Consider the following 25,698-nt stretch of genomic DNA (forward strand, 5'->3'; position numbering starts at 1 on the left):
GTAAAGCTGAATTGAAGTCATGGCAGGTACAGCAGCAGCAACCATTTTAGTCACTTTTGTGAGATGAGAGTGTCCTTGCATCCACTTGTTTTAGGTATACTCAAAAAGCAGCCTTGTCTAATTTTGCTCAAGAGGTATTTATGTTCTGTTGAAAACACTGCAGCCTAGGTGTCAGCTGCCAGTATCATTACTCACCTTTTCAAAAGTTATTTAAAAGACATATCAGAATAACTCAAATCACTGTTGAATTAATTTCAATTTATCCTCAACCTAATGATAATATAAACTTTAACTCAAAATTTATTATTCAACTTTCAGGAGGGCACCATATACACAGAAAGGTAAGATATATGGGTCCACAGGCTCTATGTCCAGAAGGAAAGTTAAAGGTCAAGGCTAATACTCCCAACAAAATGTAAGTAGTTATAAGGAACTGAGTTAATGCATGGACTGTGCATTAAACTCCACCAGAAGGCAAGCTTTCCAGGAAGACCTGCCACCTGAGCTGGATGAGAAAGCACAACTAGGAGGTGATCAGTTGGGACAGGGAGGGTGGGGAAGGCCCTCTCGTAGCAGACAAAGTTAGGGAAAGGTGAGAACTGGCATAACTGGTTGGGGAATAAAAAACCAATCGATACTGCTAGAACATAGTTTACTCAAAGCACTCAAAAACAGCCTTCTATTAAATTTAATGAAGCTTCAAATTCTCAATTTACAGATACTTTATTTTTTGGGTATGCCTATATACTCGTGGTATAAAAAAACTCAATCAGGTATTTACTTTAGAAGGAAACTCATGAGGATTAGGTGGGAATATTTAATTTCACTGTAAAAGCCAAGAAAATTGAGCTATATTGTTTGGCCTCAAACATTTACATCTCTGGTGACCAAAAAGACTCTTTCCTTTCTCCTCCCTTACTTTTTGGATTCAAGAACACTTCCAAACTATGTGAAATAAATCAGGTCTCTCCAGTGCTGTGTCAGATTTGAGGAAGATAATGGACCACACAGAAGAATAAGGTAAGGGAAGCACTTCTCAAATAGCCCAGCACAATCAGTGGTTTCTACCTTTTAAGGAAACGGAAAGGTGAAATGGAAGCAAATTATACTAAAAAGTAAATAACATTTATGGATATCATTTCAGAAATGAAGAAAGGGTAGAAAAAGAATGTAAATCAATTCAAAATAATTCATTTATGTTATACATCTTTTCCTTGAATATGAGATATGAAAAAGTCAGAAACCTTTCCCACTAAAATAAATAACCAAAACTCAATACATAGAAATACAGCCAAACAATTTATTGGATCTCCTTTCTGTTATAACAAGAAAATGTCAGAATTGGATGGCTCCTGTACAATATCATAACTATTTCTTATATCTTGATAAAACACATATTTAGATGCTATTAAAATTGACGCTCTACTCAGGAGGCTGAGGCAGGAGGATTGCTGTGAGTTCGAGGCCAGCCTGGGCTACAGAGTGAGTTCCAGGTCAGTCTCAATTACATAGTAAGACCCTGTCTCAAAACAAAATACAACAAAATAAAACAAAGTGAGGAACTAATCATTAGATAATTCGCTTCAAAAATCCAATTCTCTAAAGTTAAGGTGAATTTATTTCTTTCTAATTTGAATAAGAATAATACACAAATTTCTTATAAATAAGTATCAATAGTGATAAACAAGTAGTTTGGGTAATAATTAAGAAAGGAAACAAACTTTTGAGTAGAAAAGATAACTTAAACATTTATTTCACTAGAAAATAGATGGAGAGCCATGGAAAGGATAGGAAAAAATCAACAAAAGATGGGACACAAACAATTCAAAGAGGAATATAAATAAATGTTCCATGAGTAGATGAAAAATATTCAACTTTTCTAATCATTAAGCCTTGAAGCGCATGTGACAGAGTGGTCACTTTTCACTATTTAGCTAAAGATGGAAAGCACAGTATTGGCAAAGAAAGAAAGGAATAGTTCTCTTTCCAGAATGGGATCCCTGCACACTGACTCAACAGCTATGTGAGAGGACATAGGGACAGTCCTAAAAAAAGTGCTACAGTTGCTCATATCCTGTCACCTAACAATTCTACTGGTAAGAAATTATAAATCAAAATATATACAAACAAATAAATTTGAAATTCTTCATAGAACAAAGAGAAGTCAACCGAATGTTTACTAAAATAGATTTGTTGAAATATATTATAGAGCAATCTCCCACATACATACATTTCAAACCACTAAAAAATTGGTTTATGTGGTTATATATTATAATTAGTTTTGCAAGGAATATCCAAATGCATAATTGTGTATATAAAATGAGCACATTTTTATAAAGTAATAATCGTAACTATTTGTACAGATCAAGTAGCCAAAAACACACATATGTTGTCTTCTCATCTTATTTTTATTTCAGGAAGGACTTGTTTTGATTCAAGAGTAATTTCTGGTAATGAGATATAAGGGGACTGCACCTCCTCATTCCTAACATCTCTTTAATATCTTTTGATAAAAATGTCTCTTAGTATCAAGGTTTGTAATAAAAATGTAGTAATAAGCCCCAAGCCATGCTTTAATGGTCCAAAAAGGGCAATGGAAGAAATGAAGATACCACTATAATTTTTTTTTTAGCTAATGAGATACATTACATGGTAGCTTAGTAATGTATGCAACTGCAAAAAGCCTTCATGAAAATAATTTAATTGCTACTGACAGGCCTAATAAATGACAACTAAATTCTATCCAGTAATGCCATGACTGACAGAGCAGAGAAAAACTGAGAAAAGACCACACATGGTTTGGAAAATCATCAAAATTTGCTGCTTATTTCCAGGCCAAGACAGGCACTTATAGCATCACTGTGGTCTTCAAATATGGTGAGAAATCTTAGAAACTGCACAGCTATCACAACTACATACTCTAGCAAAGAGGAAAGGAAGACAGGCAGCATAAACTAGAGAGACAGTGCATGTGCCTAACACAGCCTAATGTCCCCCGAAGGGGTAAAGTCATTCCAGGTTGAGAACTGAGCCTCTAGATGAAAGTATATAAATCATAGAAAAATCATTAAGAGGCCTCAAAAAAGTAGAGAAAAGGAAAGAGAGAAAAGTATAATATAAAATAAATCTCTACTAAAAAAATTTGAAGACATGTCCAGCAACTCTTTCATATATTTTTTTTAAAAATTTGAGACAGGCTCTGTCTATACAGTTTAGGCTGGTCTTAAACTCACTGTATATAGTAGCCCAGGCTGGCCTCAAGCTCTTAGCGATCCTCCCGCCACAGCCTTCCAAGTACCAGGATTATAAGTAAGTGCCATTATACCTGGATAAAACCAGAAGTCACCTGCAAGCTTCTAAAACCTGGACAGGCATTACCCAAGATTTCCTTTCTTGCTAGAGAAGGAACATATTTTAAGTTGGGTCCTCTCCAATAAATGTGCTGTGGGTCTTTATACCTAAGGGACCAAACATCATCAGTACCTATGTGTATATTTATGGAGTTAAGAAAATACCTCAAACCATGAAATTAAGGTTTATATCCTAACTCAATTACTGTATGACCTTGGAACAAGTTATATCGTCCCTCAGAAACAATTATTAGTATATATACCGGAGAAAATAATATTTATTAAACTAGGTAATTATAAGGATTAAAGAGATAACACAGGTAACGTAATTTCTTCCTTTTTTTTCATAGCTAAATAGAAAGAAGAACCACAGATGGAAGGGATCCTTGGTGACATCTTCCCCATTAAAGGCCAGGCAATATACAGGCTTCTGTTCAGAAAACAAGAAGAGGGGGAGGAGGAGACTCCCCAAGAAGGAAGACAGCAGCTCACAGGCAGGTGGGCTGAGGCCTGGTCCACTCTCCTGCAGGTGAATAGCAGTATGTGTTTCACTGTTAAACTTAGCCATCTTTCTCATTTATTTTTACTTATTTTTAACCAAACTTTGATTTTTTAAGGGATTTGTGGTGCTTTTAAATTTGCACATTAAAAAGTTACCAATCACAAAATCTCCACATATGACATCCTTTAAAATTCTAATGAAAGTGCTGTGCAATCAAGAGACTTTATTTTTTAATTTAGTCCCATAGCAAGACTCAGTAGAAAGCAGTGTTCATATGTCCCTTTCTGTACACAGGCACAGCCTTCCCCATCACATCAACTTCAAAGCCTGTCCCATGAACTTTGAGAAATGCATAATGACATGTGCCTACCATCAGAGATCAGAAAGAATAATTTCACTAACCCAAAAATCCTCTCTACTTACCTATTTATCTCTTCTCTTAAATCTGTGGCAAACACTGATCTCTTCACTGTCTCCACAGTTTCCCTTTTTCTAGAATGTGACACAGCTCAATAACACAGCATCGTGTACTTTTCAGATGGACTTCATTCAGTGAGTAACACACATTTAAGGTTCTTATATCTCTTTTAATGACATGGCAGCTAATTTCTTTTCAATACTGAGTAATATTCCACTATGTGTTCCACATTTATCTATTCATATACTAAAGAGCATATTGGTGGTTTCCAAAGTTTAGTAATTATAAATACTGCCATAAACATCTACATGCAGGTTTTTGTCTGCAAAGGAGTTTTTAACTCATTTGGGTAACAGCAAGGTCTATGATTGCTGGATCACATGGTAAGATTAATGTTTGGTTTTGTAAGGAACTAGCAACTGTTTTCCAAAGGGACTGTACCATTCTGTATTCGATCAACAGTGAATGAGAATTCCTGATGCCTCACATCATCACCATCATTTGATGTTGTCAATGTTTCGGACTTCAGCCATTCTAATAAGCAGAAAGCGGTATCTCCTTGTCTCAGCTGTAATTCTCTAATGATACAGTCATGCCTTGACTGCTTTGAAACTCATCTAATTTGGTACCTGACATATTCTGACATGAAAATTCTTTCTCAATACTCATGGTTTGTTTGGTACTTGATACACAAGCTACAACTTGTGTCAACTGCCTTATGACTCACTACCCTTTCCAGCCAAAACAGTTTGGTACTTACTGCTTTGGGTCCTTGTCATGTCTAACCAGTTAGTAACAAGTACCAAGTTAGCAATGTATGATGTTGAACATTTTCTCATATACTTATTTATCTGTATATCTTTTTTGGTGATCTTTTATCGACTCTTTGAGTTGTTCATTTCCTTGTTGTTGAGTTTTAAGAATTTGTATATTTTGGCTATCAGTCCTTTATTATATATGTATATTTCACAATTATTTTCTCCCAGTGTCTGGCATGTTCACTTTTCTGTCATTGCTTTCACTTTTTAATTTCTTACTTTTCTACTCAACACTGAATCTGTTTCCCTACTAAGTTAATAGGAAATATCTTCACCAAAACTGTTTTCAACACTTAGGACATTCAAAGTGAAAGAAATAAAAACCAGCTACACACCAAGAATAGAACCCAAGCTCAGGTGCTCCGTCTTTTTGCTTTTTCTTTTTTTTTTTTTTCTTTTTCTTTTTTCTGGTACCAGTGATCAAACTTGGGACCTTGCGCTTGCCAGGCAGGTGCAGCACCATGGAGCTACATCCCCAGCTCACTGGTCTCACCTCTAAAATGGTGTATATTTTGTCTGTGCCATATATTTGGAAAGGTCCTCAAACGTGCATGTCTGAAAGATAAACACTAACAAACTGAATATTTAAAATATACATTCAATTTTATAAGCCTTTTAATGTTTAAAGATATTAGAAACTTAAAGAACTAGAAATAGAAATGGTCACAGTTTCTGTTCTCCGAGAGAGACTACTTAGATCATGATTTCTCTGCACACAATGTACTCAGTTCTTTGGCAGGATTTCTACTCTTGACTCCCAATTAACATTCACCAAATAATGATTAAGCACTTGAATAATATACACAAAAAATGTTAAGTATAAAATCTTTCTCCCCAGAAGAAATACAAGGGTCCCTTGGACAGATGATGGATACTGTTTTCAAAGATTTAAAACAACAAACAAAACTCAAGAAATTTATAACACACTCTTCCAAATTCATCTTTTAGAAACCGTTTCAGAATAAGTCAAAGGGCTGGGGATCTAGCTCAGTAGTTCTGTCTCCTCCCTTGCAAGTTCAAGGATCCAAGTTTAATCCCTGGTACCAAACAATAATAATGATGATGATGATGATGATGATGATGATGTCAAATAGTGTCTTCCCAAGCAAATAACACACAAAATATCAAGCTAAAATTCAAAGACATTTTTAAGGTGTGCCTACCTATGAGTGTTTTCATGTCTTTAACTATAAATCTGGAAATGGGAGCATTAACTAAAATAAGGACATGCTAAAATCAGCCCATCTTTAAGTCTCTATAATTTCCAAGGATGGAGGCATTATGAAGCTGAGCTGTTTATGATCAGTTACAAATAGCAATAGTCACTGAAGGAATACAATATTACAAAACACTTCACAGTAAGCAAAAGCACCAGAAGCATTTTCTCACCCAGGTATGGGTATAAAAACAAATGGAGTTCAATAATTAGGACTTGGGTCTCTAGAATTAGACAGATCTGAATTCAAGCTTAGTGTCTGCTAATTAACAACTGTAAAACTATGGAAAAGTTATTCTTTGTGTATCTTTTTTCTTAGTTTGAAAAAAAAAAGAGAATACCAGCACCTAATTCATCAGTTTGCTTTGAAAATTGCATAAGATTTAACATTATGGATGCTGGTTCAGTGGTACCCACCTGTAATCCTAGCACTCAGGAGGCTGAGGCAGGAGGATCGCAGCAAGTTTGAGGCCTGGCTGGGCTACATAGTGATTTCAGGAGCAGCCTGAACTACATAGTGAGAACTCAGCTCAAAAAAACGAAACAAAACAAAACAAAAAAAATTTAACATTATGTATGTAAAATACTGAGCAAAGTGCTTAGTCCCACTCGTTCATAAAATATGGTACTGACATTTCAACTGTGTACCCAGATATTAATTAAAACAACCACCATCAAAATAATTTTGGTCTGTAGGTCAACCAAGAGGCTGTCTTTATAAGTCTTGTTTAAGCCAATTAAGAACAGCACAAGAATTTCAGGGGCAACTTAATGACAACAATTATGTCATTTTCTCTGTTTTTTTCCAATTCCTTCATAAAGACCTTCAGACCACTAAAGAAGGCTTAACCACAACCATTTCCCATAATTGTTCACTTGAGGGATCTACAAGAAAGATATTCTTAGTCAATATTACTCATAAGTGATTGCCACTCCTATGTGAAGGCTGTGATTCTAAGTACTGTTCTTGTGCAAAACATCTCAGGATAGACGTTACCATGTAAAAGAGTAGTTCCACCATAACCATGATTAAATTGAGAGTTCAATCTACCAATATTTACTAAGTGCTATATACTGGTTACAGTACTACGATGCAGTGATTTAACAAAATCTGTGTGCTCTTCACACTTTCTCCAAAGTGTAAACTGACTACCTACCCATCCCAGTTCTACAGTTTTACTTTGTTATATGAAGACTTAGTTATGTGTGTGTGTACATACACATACAGTTTCATTATATAATAAACTCTTAATACAATATCACAATATCCTTATACTCTATTTCCTTTTCTATTTTAAAGCCACTAAAAGTGACTCACTAAAATAATTTCTATTGCACTAACAGGCTGGAACCACTGCAAACACTCTGGTCAAGCACGTCATGCCATGATCTCCCTCTGTGCCATTTGCACTTTGGGTACTGTTAATGCTAAAGGCCTTCACTAACTAATCCACCACGGACAGGTAGGGCTAGTGGCCTCAACAAAATGTGTTTCTTGGAAAAAATAAAGTAAATAATCTAAATTTTTTTTATGCTAAGACTTTTCTTAGATATCCATTTGTTCTCACTGAAATAAAATATCACGGAATTTTGATGATTCTCTTATTTATTCTTGGTGAAGGAGTGGCCAAACTTGCCATCAGATGGCCTCCAAATGGATATAAAAGTAGTCCGGTCAATACCTTTCATTCTTGCTGGTCCTGTGATATCTTAAGTTGTTATTCAACCACTTGCAGAGATCAGTTTCTATCAATTTGCTGAACTCTGCAATGAAGTTTCATTAATAATGGCCTCATTTATTTAGAATTTAGCAAAAAAACAACTTTTCCCACATTTACCTTCACCAATCTCAGAAGTAAGACACTGATAAGCAACTTCAGAGCAAAAAAGATCTTTATGAGAAAAATATTTATTTAAGAGAAAAAATTCATCTAGTATCAGGAAGCTCATGGCATAACCATACCTTTGTGATAAATTCTCATTACAAATCATTTATTTGTGAATACAGTTCTATCAAGAATTCTGTTTGGCAAAAACACCAACATGTTCAAAATAAGCAGTGAAATAGAATATCATATTCAAAGTTTTAATCACTGTCTCTGTCCATAAAGTTTTATAATACAGATACTCCTTGTTTAACAACCCAGTTCCATTCCTGCAACTAGATTGTTGCATGAGTTGGTCACTAAATAAGGAACTGTATATAGTACATACATAACAGTGTTTAGAACAAAGAAATGGTCAAAGGACTCCAACTTGATGACTTTGCTTTATTTGCATAAGTCCTATATGCAGTACTGTCATGTATAATACAACATAAAACTATAGTACCGTACAGTACAATTAGCAAAAATTATAGTACTTTATAAACAAGATGTATTGTATGAAAAAAAGACATCGAGGCTTTATCAACAAGATGCACAGAACTGTACCAAAAAGCAGTTAGATTATAAGTCCAAAGGGCAGATTGTAAGTCTGAACAGTCATTACACAGGTAAGTCATTAAGCAAGGAATATGTTTTAAATACCTTAAACCTTGAATACTAGTTTCATGGGCACAAATTTTCTACATGAAGCACACGGTTCAACATCAAGAGTTTGCTGGTTTTACTTTCTTCCACACAAAATAAATTCACGTTATACAGAAAAAATACTAAGTATGCTTTATTTTCTTAATCATGACCAAGATTAAGACAATCCTAGAGTCACCCATTTAAACATCCAGTACTCTGAATTTTAAAGTCTTAGTTCTTCCTGGTTTTTTCAGCCTTCCAATAATCTCAAATGGTCTAGGGATTTGTTTTTAAATTTATGTCCCTCAATTCCTGCCACAAAACCTACATTTTTCTAAAATATCAGCATTAAAACATCTCCTGTTTTTTTTTTCTCCACTATATTCTATCTAGAATAAGTCTGAAAAGAAATGAAAAAAATGAATGTAGGCCAAGAAAAAGGGAAAGAGGGAAAAGACAGAGAGAAGACAAATATCAGATATTTGTTCATTCAGAATTATAGTAACACAGGCACAGAACAATGAGGTAGTCATCACTTCAAACATATTGTGTTAACCAATTGAAAAAATGACAGAAATACAAAATGAATGAATCCATAAAAGTATAGTTCCCTAGATGCCAAGATAGATATTATCCAGAAGTGGACATATTTTGCCTATTTCCAGTAGTGATCTTCATCTGTGGCCTTCTGAACACACAATCTCCTCAGTAACTTAAGTCATATTTTTCTGTCAAATGGTGGAGTTTTTGTTTTCCAAACTCAGACCGATGGCAACAACAACCAGAGGAATGCATTATGTATATGAGTACCCAGTGCCACCCCCAAAGTACTAAACTACAATCTATAAAGATTTTCTAACTGATGATTGCTTTTTGCCTGATTGAGGATTAATGGCTCAAAAAATAAAAGTTTGGACAGAGCTCCTTGAAACACGGAACTAAATTCCAGTTAGGTAAAGAAGGAGGTGCCCAGTGGTAATTGTGACCATGTAAAATGTTTCTCTAGATTCAAATATTTAACTAGTACACACTGTAAAAACTACAAAGTGAAAAACAACTCAAGCCCATGGCCATGCTGTCTCACTAGCACAGTTTAGAATTATCGACACATTCCAAATCTTCACATCACCATAGAATTTAGAATTAAATGATTATATAAAACATGTCATGGATCCCTGAATTCATATTCTTTGGTGTCTTGTGTAATAGTAGCTGGGAATAAAGAAGAGTTAAATATCAACATTACTTTCTTCCACAGCATTCAGAGGCAAGGAGAGTGGCCACATTGAATGGAAGAGCACAGAACCACCACGTGAAATTCCTCACGGCATTTTCACTGTACTTTTACTAACTACAAACATAGTCAACCAATTTCATCTCTGAATTAATGCACTGTAAAAACTACACATGTGCACGCACAAACATACATGCACACACACACGCACGCACACACGCACACACACACACACACACCAGAGATGATATAAGCCAAGAACTGATTCAGCAGCTGTGGGCTTAAATAATAAGAGCAATCAAGTACATTCTGAACAGTAAATTCCTGGCAGGCAAACTTTTGATTCTTTTTCTCTCCCTTGTTCTCTTCTGGCACATTTTTCTCATCATGCAGTATTGTGTACATTAAGAGCACTTCACAAATAATAAAAAATGAAATGAAGTCTGTAGACCCAAGCCTGGAGAAATCAATTCTTAGGCACGACTCCAAAAGTGAACTTTAACTATGTGAAAATTATCCCAAATGCCCTCAAGTACACTGCTGAAATACTCCCATTTCCAAAGCAAAAAATATAATCAAAATGTGAATAATGTTGGTCATTCTGAACAGGTTAAGTGTGTCAACAACAGGATGTCAATCTAAAAACAAAAAACTGTTCTACTCATTTTCATATTTTCTAAAATCTCTGAAGCTATAACCACAGTTTGGACAGCATATAAATCAATTCTGAGTTCCCCATGACAATGGGGAACATAGATCCTGCAAGAGAATGAGCTATCCAAAGTTATCTGAAACTGTTTTAATATTCATATTTTCTTGGGAGTTTCCTTTGGGGACTGATTAAATTTCATTTTTATTAGGTGAGTCATAAAGTTCATCACATTAAGTAAAAACTATCAGACAATTGAGAAAGAAGATTCAGTTTATTTTCAATTTTAATTTACTCAAGTAGTAGACCAGAGATTTTTAAACAGCTGTAAACAAACAGGTAGATAAACCACTAATGGCAATTTCTTGTACTGCATAATAGGAATGAAAAAACTCTTAACACATCACAGAAGTTTCCTAAAATTAAGACTACATTCTGTAGCAATTGGAAAGTACAAGATTTATGCAAAGATATGCAATTACATATGAACATCTAGCACATCCCCTCACGATTGTTCAGTACTTAAACTCCAATTCCTGGCCACAGTGATCGTAAATAAAAGGGTAACAAAATCATACCTTAGGTATGCCTGACAGTCAAGGCCAACTAACAACATTCACACACAAAAAAACTGTAAAATAATTTATAATCCCTGTGATGAGCAACTCTATAAAATCAGGTTAAAAGAAGGAAATTCAACCTGGCATGGTGGCACACACCCATAATCCCAAGCAATCTGGAGGCTGAGGCAGGAGAATCACTTTTGAGTTCAAGGTCAGTCTGGGCCACATTGTGACTTCACTATACAGCCTGCACTATACAGCAAGATCTTAGCTCAAACAACAATAACAACTCCAAAAATAAAATAAAATAAGGAAATTCAGACTAAAAGAAGAAAGGAAAAATTGTGCATTGCTTAGTATCACCTAGCAATAAAAGAACAAAGGGGAAAAGGAGCAAATACAAAACTAAATAGCAACAACAAAAACACCAGATCACGTGGGCTAGTGCTCAGCTTACACAATTCATGTATTCTGTATTATTCAATGGCATTTGTCATTATCTCCTGATCACTAAATGCATCATATTCTCTTTAATAAAATATGGACAACGAAGTTGTTGAAAACGGTTGTTTTAAACAACAACAACTATCCATAAAAGTAGATACTGGCAGGTCACGTTTGAAAATACTATAAAATCTCTGTGGGGGAAGGGGAGCAGCAAAGGGAGGTTCCACATCTATGTTTGGCCATGCTTGCTTCAAGTAGCTTGAGTAGTGTCCTGTAGACAAGGCAAAGAAGAGACCTGGCAAGGGAGAAGCTCAACATAAAAGGAAATCTAATCACACTGAAGGAAAAAGAAGAGCTGCTGCATCTGAGTAATACATAAAAAAGAACTCCAAAGTAGAAGTAATGGGAGCTCATGTGTTGAAAATTTATTATTACACATGGCACTATCAGGACACGTGGCAGTTGACCAAATCTTTGAAAATACAGGTTGCTGAAACATCTTTTAGTAATAACATCTCTGACGTAATATTAATTCTTAAAAATTTTCTTTTGTCAAAAAAACAGGAAATTACTTTTAATTATGAGAATCCTCTAGAAATACTGCTATTTGACAAATACTTTGGGACAAAACTATTAGGAGTATTAGTTTTCTCCTTAGCAAACCCACGCTAATTCCAAAACTCAACCACTAAAATTGCCAATGTGTCTCGTGCACAACTTACCTTTCTTGGATTTGGCTCCAATCTTTAGTTTAGATGGCCAGGCAATTTGTGTATTTGTTTCCTCCATGATCTGCAACAAAGGTTAAGAAAGAAATACTGACTTAATTAAAAACTTGTATTTACAGATAAGATTTTTTACCAAAAAAAGGGATTATTTTCAAAGTCTCTAGCTTCATGTTGATACAACAAAATGATCTCATCTTAAAACGATGCAAAAAGCCCTTAGGGGGGAAAAAGATGTGTTTTTATAAGCCTTTAATCTATCAGAAATATTCAAGTATATTTTGTTACTCCCAGTGTTCCTCTCCATGTTGCTCCAGAATTCTAAGCGACAAGACCAAAAAGTACATGAACAAGTAATTAACCCTACTTGTTGCCAGAACCATCACAGACGCATATGCTAAATAAAATTCCCCAAGACTATCGCCAACAGATTGCAACACTTCAGACAAGATTCTTGTAATACAAAACTATCTGAGTTAGGCCATACTAAATGAAGACCCCTACCCCCAACTCAGAAAAGAAATAACTTGCCTTGGGCACATTTGTGTTTCATTAAAGCTGATGAAAAGCTGCTAAACACAACATCGTTCTGTGAAGCTACATTTCCCAATGGCCTTCATGTGGCCCAGGATGGCATTCATGCTGTGGCCCTTTCCCAGCTAACATCAGCCAGAAGGATTGACTCCAAAGAAGCCAAACAGAAAAAACAGTGGGAGAGGCAACCACTGCAGAGCAGTGGAAGTAGATGGTAAGGAAGGAACAGAAACTACACAATGCTCATCCTGTCTCTTGCTTCTTTTATCACATGTATACACTAGATTACTGTTCATTTTTGTGACATGAATATAGAATGTGCCAAACAAAAAGCAAAAAACTATACAATAAATAACAGTAACTGTCATTCATTAATTTAACCACTCAGAGTAAGAATGTTTGTAAATATGGACTTACAGTTAACTAAAGATCACGGTGAAGAATCAACACATTAACAAGGCGATAAGTAATCCCCCAGCATGGGCTAGGTACAGGGCACAAAGCTAAATGGTTAGCATGCATCATTATTTCACTGAATCCCTTTGTCACCCCACAAAAGGACTCTCATCATATGTTTCAGACCAGGTGCCCACACATGCATTTTGTCTGTCCATTGTCAAGTTTTTTTTAAAGCTTGAGACAACATTTTAAAACCCAAGAAGTTCACATAGAAATTCAGATCTCTGATTCTCTGAAAAACTGGGCAGATTCAGCACGTGGAGCCCATATTCCCACAGGGCCACACTTGGCTGGCACTGAGGAACAGCTGCCCCTTTCAGTTAGGTCAAACAAGCCCTCAGCTGCTCTATGACCCTACTGTGGCTCTGAATCTGAGAGCAAAAACCACCTGTCATTGTCGTCATCGTGTCTGTACTGCTCGCTATCATTCATCATGGGGCCTAAATTTGTTTTTCGTAGAGAAATATTTCCCTATATTCATGTCTTGATTGAAAATTTTAAAAACAGGGCCAGGGATTTAGCTAAATGGCACTGTGCCTACCTTGCAAGTTCAAGGTCCTGAGTTTGATCCCTGGCACCAAAAAAATTAAAAATAAAAAATAAATAAAACACAATGGTAAGAGCCAGGCATAGGGGCACATACCTGTCACCCAAGCAGGAGGATCACAAGTTCCAGCTGAGCCTGGCAATTTAACAATTTAGTGAAATACTGTCTCTCAGTATAAAATATAAAAAAGGTGAAGGATATGGCTCAGTGCAAAGGCCTTGGGTTCAATCCCCAGTAACACCCTCCACATACGCATACAAAAGCCATGCTGTCTGCACTAAGTCAAAGCTCTGAAAGCAGGTGAACTTGTTACCCATCATGATAGGACCTGGCTCCTGCCTCTCTTCCTTCTCTCCTACCTGTCCCCATTCATGTTTTTTTCTTGTTTTCACCATTAATTTGCTTGATTGATTCTACACTCATATGTAAAAAATGAAAAATACTATGCTCAACTCCCTCTACTCCAGCCACACTGGCTGCCCCAAAATATTCCCAGCAAGTTCAGGGCCTTGTGCTTGCTCTCTCTTCCCAAGCTTCCCTATCCTGGCTCCTTCTCACACACAGCCTTGGGACTGTCACAGTCTTTTCCACTCTCACACCACTCCAGCCAGAATTATTCTCCCCTCTCTAATGCTTATGCAATCAGGAATCTTCTTATCTTCTGCGTTACTTGTTTATAGTTAGTCTATCTCTGTAACGCAGAAATTAAGTTCTTTGCCCCACACAACAACCAATGAATGTCCTTGGGCAAATGAATCCTCATGACACAGCTCTGCCGCTTTCTAGTTGTGCTGAGTCAGGGAAATCACATAACTTCTATCAGTCTCATCTTCCTCTTCAATAAAATCATTTATAGCATCTACTCCTCAAGTTGTGAAGAACCTAAGCACAGAGGATGGCACCCAGCAAGTGCTCAGTCACAACAGACTGTACTTTCGGGCAGCCACTTCTCTAGACACTAGGTACACGACAGCACACAAATTACCAGTGCTTCTGAGTACTCACGGAGCTCAGGTCTAATAATGGAGAAGACCTAGGAAGCCACCAGACGTCATGGTACTGTGTACTAAGTTTAAGAATGGGGCTGGGCAATGTGAGAGTATAGACAGGATTCTAACCCAGTTGTGGGTAGACAAGAAAAGTTATCTCAAGAAAATATTTACTGATAGAAGAAAATGCTTACTGATGTTATAATCTAAAGGAGGAGAAAAAGCTAGTTGGACAAGAGATGGAGAAAGGGTCCCCAGCGGAGGAGGCACGCATGAGGAAAAGCCTAAAAAGAGCTAGGGAAAGTCCCCATGAGAGCCTGAGAGCAATTCAGCAGAGCCGCGGTTTTCAAGTCCCACCTCACACTTCTAGGACAGAGAACGAATCTCCTGTCGTCTCCACTGTCCTACAGCTGTGCACATGGAGGTACTCAAAACACAGAACAAAGCCATGAAGTACTTGTGCTTTGCTGTCACTGGCTACAAATAAACTCTGAGTGGTGGGGTGACTACAAGGAAGAGGAGGCCATACTTACTTCATTTTCAGAAAGTGAAAATTCTCCTTATCAAGTTTTCAGTGAAGCTTTTAAATCATCACCCAATTGAACTTAAGCCAATTCCTAGAGCTCTGACACTGCACACTACTGATCTGCTTCAGCAATTAAGGGAGTGGGGAAGTTTGCTGCACCCCATCATCTGGAAGAGGAAGAGCTCAGTTTTCAGGGCCATGAGTGGAGGCCAGTCCAGGAACTATAGCACTGGAGCTGGATTATTGAAGCTAGGGGGTAACAACAAGCAACACAGACTTCTAAGCAGAGAGAATACAAAGGCAGGAATCAGAAGGAACTATATCTAGCAAGCTGTGCAAAACAATGTCATCAATGAGAACGGGAAAAGGTGAGATCAGGAAGATTACTGAACTCAAAGAAGCCATAAAACCTCTAGAAGAAAATGGCAATCATCTGTCTCAGGGACAAAGCAGAGATTCTAAAATAAGTTCCATCTACTTGGTTTTAGATTTATTTAAAAATATATTATTGCCCCAATTTCCATTTTCACAAAACAAAAGCTCAAAGAAAAAACTCACAAATTTGAATCATTTTCTATAAATATGAACATTTTTTTAAAATATCACAGCAACAGGAAGATAAATTTGATGAATATTATAATGCACAAAGATTTTCAAGAGCATAGCATACATTTCCCACAGTCCATTTAAGGCCCAAGAAGCCTAACAAGGAAATCACTTCCAAGAACCTGTGACATGCCTTAGTTCCTCAGTAAGTCAATCTTTTCTCTAAAGCATTCATTTTCAATTTAAGTTATAAATCAATTCAGTGGCTAATTCTGACCACCTACTACAAAAGAAGATGTTGATTTCCCTTAACTGTGAAATTTGACCCAAAAGTTGCGAAGCATTCTTAAAATGACTAGTGCTTCCTTATGGAAATAAAGTATAAATATCATTGTGTCAGTCAAGCTAAAGAATGCCAATGTATGCAAAGCTGTAAAACCTGTGAGAAGAACATGATTATCTTCATAGGAAAAAGCTCTAAGGTGAATTCCAGCTAGTTCTTTAAATCATATTATTGCCTGATTCTACTTTCACAAAACCAAAGCTCAAAGAAAAAGCATCAGATTCTGAATCATTTTCTACAAACATTAATTCACATATAAAATATGTTCAATACTTTTATGCCAACTTAATTCTGGACACAATATATTTATCCCATTTCTAGTAAATCAGTTTCAACTTCTTGAATTGTCATTGACAAAAGTCTCCTCCCCTTTCTACCAATCACTGCTAGGTTTCTTTAGCTGCTCTTTCATTTATTTTTTTCAATGAATTTTTTGGTACTTTTTAATAATAGAGTACAGTTACATTTATCACTGGGGTCTTCTACCTTTACATGACAGATCTTGGTTCTCATTTTTTCCCCTTACCCCTCCCCTCCCTTCACCCCCTCCTCCCTTCCCTATTTCCAAAGACTTTGTTTCCATTTTTTCCTTTTCTCATATTTTTTTGCTTTATTTCCTTTCCCCTATTCTACTTCCCCTACACCTTTAGCCCTTTTCCTCCTACTTCACATTGTCAGTTATAACATTTGGATTTTATTTACACTTTTAGTTTTTCACACCAGAGAACTATTCGATATTTACTCATGTGTGTCCTATTTATTTTACTTAAGAGTATGGCCTCAATATGCATCCATTTTCCTATGAATGACTCTAATTTCCCATACTTTATGGGTGAGTAATATTCCATTATATAGAAAAACCACATCTTTATCCAGTCTCCAACTGATGGGCACTTGGGCTGTCTCCAAGTTTTAGCTATTACAAACTGTGCCACTATACACATAGGTGTGCATATATCACTGTGGTGTGATTGTTTTAATTCTTTTGGAAAATACCCAGCAGAAGGATGGCTGGGTCAAATGGAACCTCTAGTCCTAGTTGAGGTATCTCCAGTTTGCTTTCCACAGTGGTTGCACCAGTCTGCACTCCCACCAACAATGGAGAAGGGCTCCTTTCTTCCCACAGCCCCAATATCAGTTATTGGTTGATTTATTGAGAGCAGCTATTCTTTCTGGGGTGAGATGGAATCTCGGTGCTGTTTTCATCTGCATCTCTTGGATGACCAGTGATCTTGAACATTTTTTCATATATTTATTTGCCGCTTTTACTTCTTGGTCTGAGAAATGTCTGTCCATTTCAGATGCCCATATTTGAAGTGGGTCTTTATATTTGGGGGGCCTGGTTGTTCTGAGTTCTTTATATATTCTAGATAATAGTTCTTTGTCTGAGAAGCAGCTGGTAAAATTTTTTTCCCACATTGTAGGTTGTCTCTTAGTTCTGTTGATGGTTTCTTTTGCAGTGCAGAAGCTTTTTAATAAGATGAAATCCCAACTGTTGATTCTTTGTGCTAGTTCCTGTGCTACTGAGGATTTGTTCATAAAGTCTTTTCCTATGCCAATGTCTTTGAGAGTTCTGCCTAACTTATCTTCCAGCAAGCTTAATGTTTCTATTTTAATATTTGGATGTTTAATCCACTTGGATTTTAATTTAGTGCATGGTGAAAGATAAGGGTCTAGTTTTAATCTGTGGCAGGTTGAAGTCCAGTTTTTCCAACACCATTTGTAAAGAGACTATCTTTCCTCCAGTGGGGATGGTCAGCTCCTTTGTCAAAGTAGCTTCTCTTTTATAATGGACAGCAATCCTATACATCCTGAGGAGAGTTTTGGAGGTATCCATCTAAAGCCTATTTTTTTGTTTTGTTTTGTTTTGTTTTGAGACAGGGTCTATGTAGTTGAGACTCACCTGGAGCTCACTATGTGGCCCAGGCTGGTCTCAAACTCACAGCGATCCTCCTGCCTCAGCCTCTGGAGTGCTGGGATTATAGGCGTGCACCACCACACCCGGCTAAACCTAACTATTTAAATGAACAATTTTTAAATTTCTATTGATAGATTTACCATACTTAATATTCACAGTAAATTAATAGAGATGTAACTTCACTTATGCTAATATCAGATTTGATGAATGATAATAAAAAGATCTGACCTGAGTATCCATTTTTAAATATATAGCAACTGAAATTAAAATTAATATTATCAGAAAGTATAGGTACATATGTGTGTGTGCACATGCACACATGTATGTGTTTACTTATAAAAGTTATTTCATCAAAAAAAAAACCTGATGGAAAAATAGAAAGGAGATGATTAGAGAGCAGAAAATAGGAGGAGGGAAGAAAGGAAGACCAGGTAATATGGGGAACAGGCAAAAATAACTGAAGTATGGTATATACATTTACCTATTATTCTGTATAACCAATATGCACTAATATAATTAGGGAAAGAAAATATGATGAAAAAGCTAGCTACAGATATGTAACAACTTTGGAAACTAAGTAATAATCTTAATTAATTTACGTTTAAATTTTAAAATAGGGACTAACGTTCCCTGAGCCAACACTCCACATTCAATATATTAAAAGGGTATTTAATAAATACTAAACTGTAGGTTCCTGTTTGGTTGTACTGCTGTATGGTGTAAGGAAGAGTAGAACCAGAAAGAAAAGGGAATGTGTACATTCACTTGGAATTTGGATTTTTAAAATTTTTATTAGAACATATTAGTACATAATGATTAGATTCAGTATAGGGAGTTGGTACATGTACATAAAACAACTTGATTTTAAAAACTGGATGAAAGTTCCATCCGTTTTTTTTTTAAATTTCAAAGACTTACACTGAATCATTTAAATTAATTTCTCTGTCCTAAAATAAACTATTAAAGGTAGAATAAAATAAACAAGATCTAATTGCATTCCACAAGCAGTTCATCCATAATAAAAATCATTTCCATTTATATCCTTTAATGCTCACAGATTTAAACATTTCCAACAAATTTCAGATTAGTATACCATATAGAAAGAGTACTATCTACCAATGCTCACTCACATTTTGTAGGTTTACAGCAATTACAGGATAAAATCTTACGAAGAAAATCTTTGCCAAACTAGCAACATTCTACTAACGTGCTTATATCACCAAATTCTTCCATCCAGATGTAAAGCTGAAAGTCTTCAGGTAAGTAACTGGTGTCCCAGATCAACCCAAGACAAGCCTATCTATGCTGACTTCACTTAGGGTATTTATTCTGGGACCAAGAAAAGAACACTGAACCCTCTAACTTGACATTTATAATCTAAACTATTGAAAATTAATCCTTTAAAATGGCTACCAGGTGGGAGCCCTCTTCAGACTCAATCTCTAAAAGTACAACTCCTTTGGACTCTATTATTCTTTTATCAATGGAGAAAGACAGTCTACTCTCATGGAGAAAGCTTGTTAAAGTTACTTCCCATACTAATGGAGTGAGAATCAACGTGCTCCATTTCACCATCAAGGGAAAAAGTGAGAAAAGAGCCAACTAAGTGGAGATGGGAAAGCAGTGAACTTCTCACACAAGGGCATGTCGTCAAGAAGCTGAGGATGTTTATTTTGCTGAGACATTAGAAGGTTCTGTTATATTTCATTTTAATCCAAGGAATCCTTTCCAACGGTTCAGTTATTCATCATCATTAAAACAATTCCTTATATTTTACCTAATATTCAGATGTTTCCCATTTATTCCTCACAGTAATCTTATAAATCAGTTATGTGAAGCCTACTTTTCAGTTGAGGAAATGAGGATTCAATGAAGCCATGGGACAGACAGATATGTGGCCAAGTGCAGCAATGGTCTAGTTCACATGGCTTTTCCAGCTTCACAGCTTATGAAGGAAGTAGTAAGCACTACACACTTACAGGAAGGTCACTCTGAAAGTTCAGACACCAAGAACTGCCACGGATACTGAAGTGACTGAACACTAGAAAGCTATTCCTCAATACTGCTTGCTTTAGTAATGATGATGGCCCCAGAACAATTAATTCTCAAACCAAAAAGCATCCTTATCCTCATCAAACATATGGGAAGTGTGGGAAGCACTGTGGTTGTCACAGTGCTCAAGTGCTACACTGGCAACAAGTATCCAGGGTTAGAGCAGCAGAACTTCTAGCAAAAGGCAGAATAAATCCACTCATAATGTCAATACAGAGTCTTTGCATGATGTGCATGAATTTCCACTATGCCAGTTTTAGTACAACAAAAGCACAAGTCACATTCCTATTAGGATGGTATACAAACAGTTGCTACATCAAATACAAATTTCACTGTTAGCTCTTTAGTCTGCAAACCACTATGTAAATGAAAATGCTCATTTAGACCAGTAACTGATCATGTTATTGTTCAAAGTCTGAGACTTCACACTACACTCTGTAAATTGTGCACAGACAACCAAGCAAGTAAATTGTCCCTGGGTGTACATTAATGACTGTTTGCAATGCCCACCACACACACCAAAATCCAGGGATGCTCAAGTGTCTTATATAAAATGGCACAGTGTTTACAGATAACCTATGAACATCTTCCCTAGGTATGGCTTATATCTAGATGTTGCCCCAAAGCCTCATATGGTCTTAGGTTGAAAATTTTGAAGGTGGCTAAAATGGCGTGTATGGTGCTGGGATTAAGGATATAATGTTGGGATTAAGAGCGTTATGCTGCGATTGATGGTATCTCACCCTGGGCATGGGAAGAAGAAACTTCTTCAATCAGATGTTGAAGTGGTGACATGGCTACTGTTGGAGGTTTTTAGCCAGATTTATGTTGAGAATCAAGAGCAAAGCGCCCAGCAGAATGTCCCTTAAACCTTAAATCATCTCTAAATTATTTGTAGTAACTAATACAATATAAATGCTTGTTACATTTTTAACAAGGAAAATGTCTATACATACTCAATAAAGACACTTTTTAAAAAATCTTTTTGATCAGTAGTTGATTGAATTCATGAATGTGGAACCCACAGATACAGAGGGTCCAGAGCAGTTGTGATGATTCTTGGTGTCCCGGAGACAAAACCAAGTGGCACTTGACAAAAAGAGATGATGCAAAGAAGAAACTAGCCAACAAAGTTGGAAGTTCAGCAAAGAAACACAAAGTAACAATACAAAAAATGAAATTTGTATCAGAAATCAACAGCACAGAAAAAAGCTGAGTGCAGGAATGTTGACATTCCCAACACTTGCGAAACTCTGGATCCACAGCCAAAGGAACTTGGTAAAGACGCATTTACTGACCTGGATGAGGAAGGGAGTAAGTGACAAAAAAGATGAAACTGTCTCAGAGGAAGTGATGCAGGCAAATAAATAAATAAATAAATAAATACTTCACAATAAAGAAGCTTGGACAATACAACTTCATGAAATGCTGGAAGATGACTCAGGTTCCTCAGTATGACAGTTCCCCAAGGCATAGAAAAGCTGCTTACTCCATATTATAAGTCATACAACAAAAAGCCAGCACTGTTCAAACTATTTTGGATGTTATTTTTACAAAGCAATGAAACAAATTATTTTAATATAATGTGTTAAATAAATGTTTTATTTTTCTTTCAATTTTTCCATATATTTATGACAGAATTAATGTTTTGACACAAATATTAATGATTATTGTTTTTTTTGGTATCAGGGATTGAACGCGGGTCCTTGTGCCTACAAAGCAGGCAGCAGAACCACGGAGCTAAATCCTTGGCCCTCAACACAAATGTTTAATGTCTGTAGATCATTAAAATTTCCCAGAATACTGAGTGTCTTAACTTGCTTAGTTATTTTTATGATCTCTCAGTGCTATACAAAGTGAGGAATACCTCTCATGTCCCACTGAGAATAAGTAATGAGGAGTTTCAATCTGTTCCATAATACAGGCAGGTGTAGTTTATTTATTTTCAAAGTTCAAAGCACTCTTATTTATCATCAACATCTAGTTCAAATATGCTCACTCCTATGAAAATTCCTTCAACTCTCCCAACCAGAAGTCACATTTCTCTCTCTATTTTCTATACTCACTTTGCTGTGGTAATATTATAACTCTTATTTCTTTGCATTTTTTGCCAATTCCACCACTGAACTGGGTTGCTGGTGGACAATAATTGTATCGTGTTCATTTTTAAAACCTGAAACTCTACCATATAAAACACAATAAAAATTAAAATAAATGAGCACTGATATTAATAAAGAAAGACATAAAGTAGACCGGAGAGGCAACAATTACTTAAGAATTTTCAAGGTGGCACTTGATTTATCGGGACACAGACAATGTGAAACACACAGAGCTCTGCCTACAAATTCTCCATACTGTATCATATGAGTGGTACCCTTGATATATATGTTTATCAGAATAAATGAACCGAATATGTATTTCTTGAAAGTAAATTCTGAATTATTGACAGAAATATCTCTTCTAGGGGTTATATGCATGATAATGGAGACCAAAACACTCCCACCCAGACATCGGCAGTTGTGGGTCAGGACAGTGACTGGCAGGTAAGTAAGGTGGCTGAGCCAAGTGTGGCTATGCAAAGTGTGCTGGTTGCAATTTCCACCCACCCTACTGTTACAACAGACTTAAGAGTGCCAAATGTACCCATTTTAAGGAGGAGACAGAACTCTAGACTCTGCTTTTAGCCTCCTGATTTCTAAACTTTGTTGAGCATTCCAATTATGCTACTTATGATTTTTCTTTGTGGGCCAAAGAAAGCATGGCCTCACTTTTTGACCTCTGCTGCAATCCAAGAAAAATTTTCATGGGGTGTTTGTGGGTTACTGGGAGTGACTCATGCTAGTGAAGACCAGGTATGAGTTCATGTGGACATAGGATCTGTTTGTCACTAAGACTCTGTTTTAATTCTTCAAAAAAAATTAATCAGATCTATCACAGGTAGCTATAGAAGTGCATTAACTTAAACTGTCAAAGTATAATATGTACAACTTAAATAAAATGGCATATAATTTGGATGAAACAAAAAGTTCTACAGAACTGTACAAAATACAGCACCTACGGTTAAGAACACTACTTTACATAGTTAATTTGCCAAGAGGGTAGAACTCATATATTCTTATTAGAAAAAATAATAATGAAGAGATCAGGAGGGAAATATGGAGGCAGTGGAAAGCTTTATGGCATAGACTGGGGCATAGGTTTAACAGCTATAAACATATCTCCAAAGTCATTACTTGGCGTATATTAAATATGCATGACTTTTTCATGTAAGTCATATCACACTAAAATGTTTTAAAATAAAACAAAACAAACAGAGTATAATTTAAGAGATTAAAGAATAGAACAGTGCTAATTTAACAAAATCATGTAGCCCAGACTTAATGGTAATTTTCTAGCCTCCTAACAAAAATACACTAATTTAGGAAATATGTTTTATCCCCCAACTCACCTCCATCTTCTTAAAGCAAATAATCTGACAGCTCTCAGTAAGTCCTGCTGGCAAAGATGCTGGCAAGTGGTAAGATCAGCACAGTAACACAGACTTGTAGTGGCACCTCTGCGACAACAAATGAGATAAACTTCTATGCAGGCTGTGCTGAATAAGAAGGCAAGGAAGTCGGGACTACGTTTGAGTAAAGCACTTTCATGAAAAAAGTAAATAATGAAAAGAGGTATGTACCAGTTGCACGACTGTAATGACTCCAAATGCTAGTGCGTGGACAAAACCAAGTTGTTTCTCCTCCATGTTAAATGGTCTATCTGCGTCAGCAAAGGGCTGGGGCTCTGGGCAGTCAGGAACCTGTCCATCTGATGGACCCCTGTCCACTTGGAGTCCGTGGTCTCCTCCATCTCTCCAGGTGAGAAAACTAGAAGAATCCTGCCTGGATTTTCACTACCTCTGCCTGGAAAAGAAATTATCACCTCCTTCATGGCCCACGGGCCATGAGCCGACACATGGCTCTGCCAACTGGAAAGGGCTGGGAAATGCAGTCTTTGGTGGGCTTGACTGCTTCTGCAAGATAGTTCTTAAAAGTCTTCAAGAAAAATTAGCTACAGAATTTAATTACTGTATAAAGCCTCCCTATTCCTTTTAGAATCCAGACTCACAAATGTAATCTTCAAGTGTGTCTCCAATTTGCCATCACCCAGTGTCTTAGACATGCTTGAACTCTATCGTCTCTACGGACCTAGACATTCTAAGTTAACTGACCAAGATCTTGGAATTACTCTATCTATACAAGTGATGCTGTTCTCACTCCACTGTCTGGGCCTCGCTTAGGAATAGTCATGTGTGGGCTGGGCATATGGCTTAATGGTACAACACTTAGCCCACCCTCCAAAGAAAAAAACCAAGTTTGATGGAAGCTTTTGAGACTAAAGCTTTCTAGCTTTCTGACTTTTATAAGACAATTTCTGAACATCTCTCCCATGAGTTGTTAAGAAAGACGTAGGTAACTCAGTTGCTACTGGCTGCTACCTATGATGATAAGGGAACCAACCATTATGTTTTTTCATTGTTTGTTGGTATTTTTTTTAGGTATACAGTACAGTAACATTCATCATTGGGATCTTTTACTTTTACATGATGTATCTTGGTTCTTATTCCCCCCCCATATCCATGCCCTCCCTTCACCTCCTCCACCTTTCCCTATTTACGAAGACTTTGCTTCCATTTTTTCCTTTTCTCACATTTTTTCTTTTCCCTTCTTTCACCTACTCTTCCTACTTCTGCTACTCCTTTAGCCCTTTGCTTTCTATTTCACATTATCATTATAAAATTTGAAATTTCTTTACACTTCTAGTTTTTCACACTAGAGAAACTATTCAGTATTTACCTGTAGGTTCTATTAATTTCACTTATTGGCCTCAATATGCATGAATTTAGCTATAAACACCTAGTTTCTCATTTTTTATGGCTTTAGTATTCCATTTTATATAAAAACCACATCTTCTTTATCCAGTCCCCAAATGGTGGGCATTGGGCTATTTACAAGTTTTAGCTATACAGTGCCACTATAAACATGGGTGCACACATATCTCTGTGGTGTGATTCAATTCTTTTGGAAAGAAAACCAGCAGAAGGATAGCTGGGTCAAATGGAATCTCTAACCTTAAGTTTTTAAAATTATCTCCATAATGATTTCCACAGTGGTTGCACCAGTCTACATTCCCACCAACAAGGGAGAAACATTCCTTTCTCCCCACAACCCACCAACGTTTGTTATTGGTTTATTTCTTGATAGAAAGAATGCCTATTCTTTGTGGGTGAGGTGGAATCTCAGTGTTGTTTTCATCTGCATTTCTCAAATGATCAGTGATGTTGAATATTTTTTCATGTGTTTATTTTCT

General features: G+C 36.5%; 1 protein-coding gene across 6 annotated transcripts in view; it reads right to left on the reverse strand.

The window, feature by feature from the left end:
* Positions 1 to 25,698, reverse strand: part of Bicc1 (BicC family RNA binding protein 1) — a 294,638-nt gene that overhangs the window by 98,553 nt on the left and 170,387 nt on the right. For 5 of the 6 annotated variants that reach the window (XM_010603147.3, XM_010603161.3, XM_010603144.3 and 2 more), the window contains one exon: positions 12,433 to 12,502. In XM_010603147.3, the coding sequence (XP_010601449.1) occupies positions 12,433 to 12,502 (70 nt within the window). Of the gene's footprint in view, positions 1 to 12,432; positions 12,503 to 23,797; positions 23,872 to 25,698 lie in introns of those variants that run through there. The other variant, XM_010603155.3, reaches the window with a different exon arrangement.

The sequence above is a fragment of the Fukomys damarensis genome, unplaced genomic scaffold, assembly GCF_012274545.1.
Source record: "Fukomys damarensis isolate Sample0158 unplaced genomic scaffold, DMR_v1.0_HiC HiC_scaffold_20, whole genome shotgun sequence".
In the NCBI taxonomy this organism is placed as follows: Eukaryota; Metazoa; Chordata; class Mammalia; order Rodentia; family Bathyergidae; genus Fukomys; species Fukomys damarensis.